Source organism: Sphaeramia orbicularis, chromosome 14, assembly GCF_902148855.1.
Source record: "Sphaeramia orbicularis chromosome 14, fSphaOr1.1, whole genome shotgun sequence".
In the NCBI taxonomy this organism is placed as follows: Eukaryota; Metazoa; Chordata; class Actinopteri; order Kurtiformes; family Apogonidae; genus Sphaeramia; species Sphaeramia orbicularis.
In genome coordinates, this window is record NC_043970.1 from 34666938 (window position 1) to 34677051 (window position 10114).

At 37.1% G+C, this 10114-nt stretch overlaps 1 protein-coding gene across 2 annotated transcripts; it reads right to left on the reverse strand.

The window, feature by feature from the left end:
* Window positions 1-4152: 4152 nt before the first annotated feature.
* On the reverse strand, window positions 4153-10095 carry htatsf1 (HIV-1 Tat specific factor 1). 2 transcript variants are annotated; one of them, XM_030153996.1, is made up of 10 exons: window positions 9884-10095; window positions 8913-9077; window positions 8016-8253; window positions 7801-7848; window positions 7544-7698; window positions 6828-6991; window positions 6625-6721; window positions 6401-6490; window positions 6160-6297; window positions 4153-4960 (listed from the first exon to the last, which is right to left on the reverse strand). In XM_030153996.1, the coding sequence occupies exons 2-10, from the start codon at window positions 9075-9077 to the stop codon at window positions 4673-4675; spliced, it is 1383 nt and encodes a 460-aa protein (XP_030009856.1). In that variant the 5' UTR covers window positions 9884-10095; the 3' UTR covers window positions 4153-4672. The 2 variants fall into 2 exon arrangements, with proteins under 2 accessions (XP_030009856.1, XP_030009857.1); XM_030153997.1 differs by lacking the exon at window positions 9884-10095 and having other exon boundaries at window positions 4153-4832; window positions 4863-4960.
* Between the last annotated feature and the right edge of the window lie 19 nt (window positions 10096-10114).

Genomic DNA, 10114 nt, shown 5'->3' on the forward strand with positions numbered 1-10114 from the left:
AACAAAAGCCTCAAAAGCAGTTGCAATACTACATAAAATGAAGTATGTATGAGCTCCCTCATACTTCCATACTTAACATATTGTGTGGAGGTATGGAGAAACACATACAAAACAATCATCAAATCAATCTTGACCCTGCAAAAGAAAGCCATTAGGGATTACTTTGCTTCAACCAGTCCACTTTTTATCAGTACAAGTATTCTGTAATTAGAAAATCTGCTTCACCTCCACACTGCGGTATTCATCTATAAGGCACACAACATCCTACCTCCACCCTGCATACAAGAGCTGTTCTCAGAGTCCCAGTACAACCTTAGGGGGACATGTGTGTCCAAGAAAACAAAGGCAAGGACCAACACAAAAGACAAATGCATATCTGTAATTGGAGTAAATTTATGGAATAACCTCGATAAAGAATTATAAACATGCACATCAGTAACTACATTTAAAAGGATGTTTAAAACTAAGGTATTCACTAAATTTAAAATATCAGGATAAAGTAAGCCAATTATCAGTATAAACCTAAGACTTTGCTTAGATTATATTATTTGTTTTATTTATATTATTGTTTAAAACTGTGATATCTTGTTATCTTCTTTTGTTTCTGCAACTTTCCTTCTTGTAAATAGGGTAGGTGTAAATAAGCCGTTGCTTCAGCCTACACCTTTTCGCCCATATTTAATATAGAAATCCAAACTGTATGTATGTATATTTCATGTTCTGTTAAATGGATGAATAAATTACCAACTAACTGACTAACTAACATACAATGAATCTGTGGGTGTTTCTCACCTTTTAATTCACAATGTTCATTAACCTTTAGAGACGTATCAGTGCTATCCACTTGATTACTCATTGAACAGTTGTGGTGTCTTGGACTGCATTATATACACATCCTATAACAGTGGGTGGACACATCTCATGTTTAACAGATTTTTCTTCTCCTGTGTATTTTGTACAAATATGACTCACAGATTATCATGTACAACAAACATACAACATATATGCATTTCTTTTGTTCTGTAAAAGCCATTATTACTGAACGAGAGAGAGGAAAAAACACACAAACAGCTCACGTGCCATTGTACTCGGTGAAGGCACCCACACACCTGGACTCTGTGCTGATGTTTTACTACGTCACTGCATTCACACTCTGCAATAAAAGTCATAGCTGGGGGTGGACAGGAGGCATGGGAATGACTCAACAGCCTGCACGTGCTGTCTTCCTGTTCAGGATAAAACACACAAATGGAAATGTCAGCATATGAAATATGAATGCCAAGGTGTTTCTCCTGAAATGTAATTTGCTTTTGTTACTTCAATAATTTACTTTAAATGTAACAGTTCTCTTACACATCATTTTCTTTGAATATTTCATTTTCTGCTTTTCTTTGTAAATGTGTAATTTTACATTTTTTCCACTCTTGCAGGGATGAGCAATAACACTAAACTTAACACTATATAATTTTCTTCAATATACTCCTGAGAGCTTTACGTGACAGCTTCACTTAAGAGAAAAAAAATCCCGTCCACTGTAAATGACATTCGATAAAAAAAATAAAAAATAAATAAAAATTGTACCTGAAAAACAGTTGCATTATGCTTTTTCCAATCAAGACGATTATTTAATGTAAAAAAAAACAAAAACAAAAAACAAACATTTACTTTCCTAGGTCTCAGGAAGATATAACAAATGTTCAGTAAATTTCTAATATAATTTCAATGCTCAGACAGCAATTGAACGCCCACTGAGTAGCACATGTTGCACAAAAGCAGATAGCAGAACATATGCTAGAGGGGTTAAAGTAATCTGCAAAGAAGAAGAAAAAGAAGAAGAAGAGGAGGAGGAAGGAGAAGAGGAAGAGGGGGAATAAAGGAAAAAGGTGAGGAGGATAAGAAGGAGAACAACAAGAATGAGTAGAGGAAGAGGAAGGAGGAGAAGAATGAGAAGAAAAGGAATAAAAACAATAACAGCAAAGGAGAGGAGGAAAAAAGCAAGGAGGATAGAAGGAGTAAGAGGAGTACAGGAAGAAAAGGAAAAGAGAAGAGGAATGAGACGGTGATGAAAGAGAACAAGTGGAAGGTGAACAACAAAAAGGTGGAGAAAGATAAAAGGAGGAGAAGAAAATGGAAGGAGTAGAAGAAGGAAATTTAGAGCAAGAAGAAAGAGAAGAAAAAGGACAGATGAAACCATTAATCACAGTCTAACTTTTATTAAGGAGCACAAATTGACCTTTTAAATGAAATAATGATCTAACATCTACTATAATAATTACTGTCTGATATAAAATGTTTTACTGTGATTACCTTTTAGTCGATACCACCCCGTCCTTCTCCCATGTCTAATGAAATCAATAGAAGCATAGACTTCATCTCTGTTGCCCCCCACTGGTAATCTGTTCTTTGCATGATGCTTGACATGTCTGTGCTATTGTGGATATTGTTTTTGATGATTATCACCTCTGTCAAGGTCATTTGATCCCTCCTGTTGGTACGATGACAGGGTTAGAAAAACTGCGGCATTGACATTCATTTAACTCGGTGGATGTGTAGGACATGAGTCAAGGACAAATACCTTAAATTCTGGAGCCTGGAATTGTTTAACATCAGGAATCCTCACCATGTTTTTGGACTTTGAATGTTATCAGTCTAAACCAGGGGTGTCAAACTCATTTTAGTTCAGGGGCCACATTCAGCTAAATTTGATCTGAAGTGGGCTGAACCAGTAAAATAATAACATAATAATATATAAATAATGTCAACTCCAAACTTTTCTCTGTTTTAGAGCAAAAAAAGTAAATTTACATTATGATCTACAAGCTATCCTTTCAAAAGATGTGAATAACATGAACAAACTGAAAAAATAAGTGTAATTTTAACAATATTATACCTCAGGTTATCATTTCCACATGCACATTATAACTTACAGATCACAGTGGCTCTACAAATACACAAAACATTTAATAACAGACAGAATATTGGTACAATTACTCTTAAATCTCTTAAGACATTTCAGGTTGTTCATATTTGTTCAGGTTATTCACATTTTTTGTAAAAGACTAGTCTGTAAATGTTAACATTTTTGTGTAATTTTACTTTTTTTTTACACTAAAACAAAGAGAAAAATGTGGTTTTCATTATTTAAAGTTTATTATGATAGTATTTTACTGGTCTGACCCACTTTAGATGGAATTATACTCAATTTATTTTGACATCCTTGATTGTTAATATCTTCAATGTAATTTTTGTATTTCACTAATTCATCCCGCAGGCCGGATTGGACCCTTCGGTGGGCCGGTTTTGGCCCCCAGGCCCCATGTTTGACACCCCTGGTCTAAACCAAAGGTATTCTGACTAAAGGTGTTTTTAACTATGGTTGTCTGCTCTCTCAGTGCAGCCCTAGTTAGTTATCTACGTATGTGGTCATTCTGCCTCTTTCAGAGATTTGTGTGACCTTGGATAACACAATGTAGAAGGGGAAGGATGGGGGATTAGGATCACAACAGACTGTTCAGGAATCCACAGGCCAAGGTAACTATACAGTCAAAGAAAAAATTAGTAGACCACCCTTGTTTTCTTCAATTTCTTGTTCATTTTAATGCCTGGTACAACTAAAGTTAAATGTCAACAACAAAAATACCTCATTAGAGTTTAATTTCAGAGCAGATATCTATCCATTTTCCATGGTTTTCTTGATAATATCCAAAATAACTTAAGTTCTTACATCAGTATCTAGGGCATCATTGTACTGACAAAAGCAGTGCTTTTAGGTATTCCATGTTTTCTTCTCTTCTCTTCGTCTGTTTTAGTCCCATGATTCACACAGGAGTTAGTTCTTGATTGCATAACCATTGTTTTTGATCATTTTTAATGGTCTAATAATTTCTTCCGCTACTATTTTGTACAGTGGAAAATACCATTCAACAGGTTAAAACAAATGAGATGTGAACATCTTTGAGATGGACATTGAAGTATGAGGAGTTAGAAAACAGTGAGACAAATAATACTAAACAATAACTACTAAAATAATATTAAACTCAAATATCAAACAGTAAAGGCTCCACTCATCTGGAATAAACAGATTGAAGTCTGTCTATCAGTGTCATCATCATCTGACAAATTAAGCAGAGAAGGGGATAGTTACATATTCTGGACTAAAATGTCAAGATTAACAAAAGGAAAACAAACTCAAGACAACAGAAACATCACTCTGAACACAAAGTAGAGTGACACACAGCACTGCAGAGCACAAAAATGGATGGAAGGTGTTAAATATATTTAGCTGGTGTTTGTCCATACATTTTGCTTCAAAGACCTATGATAATCTGAGAAGAAACACACAAAGCTATTTATTCACATTTATACATTTAGTGTAATTGGACTGAAGATCTGAACTAAAGATTATTTACAATTCTGTTTTGTTGTTTATGATATGACATGAATTTAAATGATGGGAAAAGGTCTATTTTCATGTTCTTCATAAAAATAATGATGTACATTCAATATAAACCAAATCTGGAAATGATGATGTGTCAAAAACATAATTTTATTTTTGTTAATTACAAACATTGCTCTTCCTCTCCTGCTCAGTGTTAACATTCACAGCAGTTCACCCTTAAGCAGGATTGTCCAAACAGGTTACCATAGTAACCAAAGGTGTAAATCTATGCATCTAGGCTTCCTCCTCCTCATCACTTCCTGCCAGGCTGCTGTCAGTAGAGTCCACTTCCTGTTCTGGTGAGGGCTGTGGTTCTGTTGCCAGGCTCTGCTCAGGCTCTGTGGCACCACTGGGTTCTGTGGTTTGTGTAGTGGAGGTGCCCTCTGCTGGCTTCACAACAGCAGCAGCAGCAGCAGCAGCAGCAGCAGCAGCAGCGTTGCCCTGTTGACCTTGTTCGCTTCCCTCCAGGAACGATGACCAACCCTTCAGCCGCTCTTCCCGCTCCCGCGTCGTCTCCTCGACCTGAAAAAACAAACAAGAACAATGTTAATTCTCTCAAATATCAGTGTTTTACATGAATCCCTGAGAAATCCACACACAACAGATGAGTTATCCAACCGCATCCACATCCTTCATCCACTTGTATTGGTCGTTTGTTATTATCCTGTTATCTAAATGTATCTTAGAGGACGATTCTTTATTTGTCAGTATATATTGGACATGCAACACATATTGAAATCAACCCTCTGCATTTAACCCTTTAACTCATCTGGAGGAGGAGCACCCAGGGGTTAGGTGTGTTGTTCAAGGGCACATCTGCCAACAAAATCTCTGCTTGTTTGGGGAATAGAACCGGCAGCCCTTTGGTCACAAGTCGATTCTACAACCTTTTAGGCAACAGCTGCCCCTGACAACGGGTGCATCCTTCCTGGAGTAGCTGCAATACTAGGTCAATGCATGGAGTGGACGGTGCAAGCCCTTATTACATTGCCTTGTTCATCACCGTTCCTGTTTTTATGTATTATGCATGTATTATTAAGACCTGTTGTAACCAAAACACTATTTTTTATTTATTCTAGGGTACCCATTTACAAGAGGTGATGGGACTGACAACAACTAACCTTTCAACTCATTTGGATACATTTACATTTGTTTGAATGTTGGTTAAGATGCACAGGCCCTTTGCTCAAAATAAAGAATAAATGAATGAGACCTGAATTAGGATAAGGCCTGATGCAAGATGCATTTAATCCAAAGATACCTGAACAAAGAGAAAGAACGCAGAGGCTGTAGTGAAATGAGGTCTGATGGTCCTCTGCATAACCTGTTTCTTCCAAATCGGCGTTTCTTATATCTCAGTCTGTCATCTGCAGCCACCCACATTTATTTTTCTGTGTCATGACAGATTAAGATCAGCAGCCATACCCACTCTTTCCCACACATTTGACCATTCTATGGAGAACTTTAGGCCTATTTTAAGAATTAAGGTTCATCTTTTAAATTCCATTCATTACAACTTTATCACACACATTTTCAAATGTTTTACAACTTTGTGTTTTATGTTGATTACAGTTTGCTTTTCATGTCTGGTTCTGACCTACAATATTTAGCCCACCTCAGAACATATCAAGGTACATAATGTGTGTCATGTGTGTGTTCAGCCTAAAACTACAGAGATATGATTTTAGTTCCATATTACCCATTGTTTATTTATAGGATACCTGATAGTCAGTCGTTCCATCCCAGAGCTGAGCAGAAAGCTGCCTCCCTCCAAACCAGCGTCCATTAAATGACTGGATACACCCATCAGCCTGCTCTGGCTCTTTAAAGGCCACTGATGCCACACCATCGGGGTGTCTCTGCAACACACACAACAACAGAGATCTGCATGTGAGTACACACACACAACTGACATAAAACTGAAAACAAAAACCTCATCAATGCAAAAGACCTTCAACTCACATCAAAGATGATCACCTTCTTCACCTCCCCAAACTTCTCACACTCTGTCCTCAGATCATCACGATATTCATTCAGCACCAGAGGATCCTCCTGCAAGGACCAACACAGACCTTAATGCTGTTGCTTACTTACACACACACACACACACACACACACATATATATACAGTACATATACTGTAGGTAAACTGTAGACTGTATATGTGTGAGTGTGTGTTCACTTACCTCAAAGTCACTGGGATGGAACATGTTCCTGATGATGACAACTTTCTCATACCGCTTCCTCGCTTCTCCTTGCTTTTCGGGCCTCCAGTCCAACTGTCTACACACATTTGATTGAATGGCATTTCAAATAAGATTTTATGTTAATAAACTGAGTTCTTCTAAATAAAGACAACTAAGACAGTAAAAACAGAAAGGTTGCATACTTCTGTTGCTGTTGCAGTTTCTTCTTATAATCTTTGTTCTTCTTCCTCTTTTTGCTGGCATCGTACTGACCCTTTAGCTCAAAACGTGCTGCTTCCACATGGAGTTTATAACCGCGGATCTCTGACTCATCAATCAGACGCATAGCGAGTGCCACAGACTCTTTCTGAAGATATTAACCATCACACACAAACAGCTATTTTAATGCTTCATAATGAGATATTAAGTAAGACTGCTGCAAATACTTATATTACATTTGTTATTATAATTCATAATTTGTCAACATAATTTAAGACCCTTTTCAAGTTGATACTGGCCAAAAAGAATGAAGGATTTTAAAAACGCATCTGATTTTGGTGATGCTCCTGATGTAAATTCATAACAACTTTAGTTGAAGGCACGTTTGACATTTGATGGTTGCTTTTTAAACTGGCTTTATGTTTGTGTGACTCACCATGTTACTATAATGCCTTTATATCCAAAATAACTACGTTGAGTGTTTTCCTATAGATACAGATGAACTTTATTGATACTGACTAAACTTCCTGTAATAGACTTCACAGTCATTAATTTAACAGCCTCCAACCAAGCACTAATGTTCTGTCCTTAAGCCTAATTTTATTGATCTTGGGTCTTAGGTCAAAGTAATTTTAACAAAAACAAGTTGAACTTTTAATTTTAACCCTTATTTCATCAGTAAATACAAACCCTGACTGACCTTTAGATAGCAGCAAAGACCATCTCCCTTCAGATTGCCTTCTTTGTCTTTGTAGAGTTTGACTTTGTACTCCTCTGTGATGGGGTCCCGCATCACAATGCCACATTTTGACATGAGCTCAGCAAACTCCTCAGTACCAATATCAGGGGGCAGGCCTGGAGAAAGGAGAAAGATAAAGATGAGGTAAAAAGGAAAAACGTACAGACTGGCAGATACTTCAATAACTGCAAACAAAAGACAGTAATTGTAATTCTAACCTGATACATAGACATTTGTGTTTTTGTTATCGTCAATATCAAACCATCCTGTAAGCACAAAAATGGAAAAAGCATTAGTCAAGGAAATATTTCTGCAAATCTGTACAGTTGTCCAGAACACATGTAGAATACACATTTTCTATATAAGCAGGAAGAAGAATGAAGTTAATCTACAGCTGAAATGCCTAACTCCTGATTAATGTCCCAGGCATTACCTGGCTCTGATGCTTTCCTCTTTTCCCCTTTCTGCTTCACTTCTTTAGCTGGAGCCTCTCTCTGGTCTGGGTTCAGGTTTTGGGTGACCTCTGCTGGTTTCTCCTTTTCTGGAGGTTTGCTGACTGGTTCAGGGGGTGCTGGGTCGACGCCACTGGCTACAGGATTGTTTGCGTCTGGATTCCCTTCCTGAGTGAAACCATAGTTGGCCTGGTAGGCTGCAATAAAGTCCTCTGTGATCTAGGAAAATGAAACAAACCTCCTTAACTTTATCACAGAAAGTGATTCTGATGAACTTTGGAAAAATACAGTGCAGTTCACAATCACATCTGAAATGAGAATTAATCTGAGTTTTCCTATTGACGTACAATTTCATAACCAACAACATTAACAACGACATTAATAGTGGTCCATAAAGTTAAACAGCATCTGCAAATACACAGAAGGGAAGTGAAATTGTGTTATGGTTGGGTTTGTGCAGTGAATTATGTTAAAAAGTGGAGGGGTCAAAACCTCCCCACTGGCCTCCCCCTCCCCAAGGGAGGAAGAACCATGGGCTTTCTGACCTCCCCCAGTGGTTAATCAACTTTACAGATCCTACATTTTTTCCATAAATGTTTTAACAATATGTTTCTAATCGTATTTGCTCTTAATGTAATTACACTATCTTTCCCTCTCATCTTAATAGTGAATAATTAGTTCATTTGGTTTTCTGTAAACACAATATTTCTTATACGTCTCCATTCGTTGTTATTAACCTTAACATAAATTTGACATGGTGTGCTGTACATGCCAACACCATCTCACTGGTGACAAAATGAGGCTCCATACACACAGGTACATAAGGACAAAAAGGAAAAAAAGCAAAAGTAAGAATGACATTGAAACTAAAGTCCTACTTTAGGGAACCAGGCCTTCTTTTCATGGTCCCAGTCATACACAGTGCCATCCTCTGGGTCAACGTAGGTGTATGGGTCAGAACCATCTTCATTCCTCTGACCATAGAGCTCCTGCATCCGCAGCTGATCCATAAACTCTTTGTTTGCATCTGAATCACCACTCATCTGCAACAAGCATGTGACAGATTAGAAGTTGTGGATTTGACAGAAAAATGATCTAAAATTTACCCACTTATGTGACAGGCAGCTTTTGTACTGAGTGTCATTGATCATCATGTACTGCTAAAAAATTAAGAACAGATGAGTAATATAAAGAGAAAGTTAAGGTAACTTGTGTTAAATAAGTATATCTTAAAACTTTACCATTTATACTTTCCTAGATCCCTCTTATATGCAATTTACATCAGATCATTTTAATAACTGCAAAATATGACACGAGGGACTGTGTTTTTTCAACAATAAAGTGAGTAAGTTTCAGCAGTAATTTCAGATGTGACTGATATAGATAGATAGATAGATAGATAGATAGATAGATAGATAGATAGATAGATAGATAGATAGATAGATAGATAGATAGACAATACATATACAATACACACACACACATATCCATATATATACATACATACATACACACACACACATACATGTACACAACAAAAAGTCCAAACCGAGCAGTGTAAGTTATTATTTCCTCGTCTACAGTAATGAGTGGCACCTCATCAGTGGTCATGTCAAACTCATAACAAAGTTCTGTAATCTGACAGCTCAAACATTACGACATAGTTAGGACATGACACAGCCTCTATTAATGTTGTTATGTAATGTAGAAGGCAATCACCGTATTGCACAGATTAATGTATTGTGAAAAGTCATACTGTCAGTCAGTTCATTGGTCCACTAGCACTAACTAACTTGCAGCAGTGATATTTTATTTCAGTTTAGCCCACATAGCTGAATGCTAACGTTACCTTGTACAGCGACAAGTCTTAAAAACCTGGAATCTGGTATTAACAAAATAGACCTCCTCCTTTTGGAGACTCTGGTATAAATTACACGTAACTCTGTTTTTGATTCTAATAAATTCGCCGTCTGAGAGAATTTTTAAACAAAAAAACAAAACACTGGCCGCTAACGCCTGCAGTTGCGCGATACCAATTGAATAAAGTTCTTCCGGTGTCAGAAACTCAATGCGCATGCGT

Excerpts from the sequence above, each read along its gene's own strand:
- htatsf1 (XM_030153996.1), bottom strand. The coding sequence starts at position 9,077 with ATGAGTGGTGATTCAGATGCAAACAAAGAGTTTATGGATCAGCTGCGG. Across the intron at positions 8,254-8,912 it reads AGAAGGCCTGGTTCCCTAAA|ATCACAGAGGACTTTATTGC; the intron begins GTAGGACTTTAG and ends TCATTTTCCTAG. Across the intron at positions 6,992-7,543 it reads GTCTTTGCTGCTATCTAAAG|AAAGAGTCTGTGGCACTCGC; the intron begins GTCAGTCAGGGT and ends TAATATCTTCAG.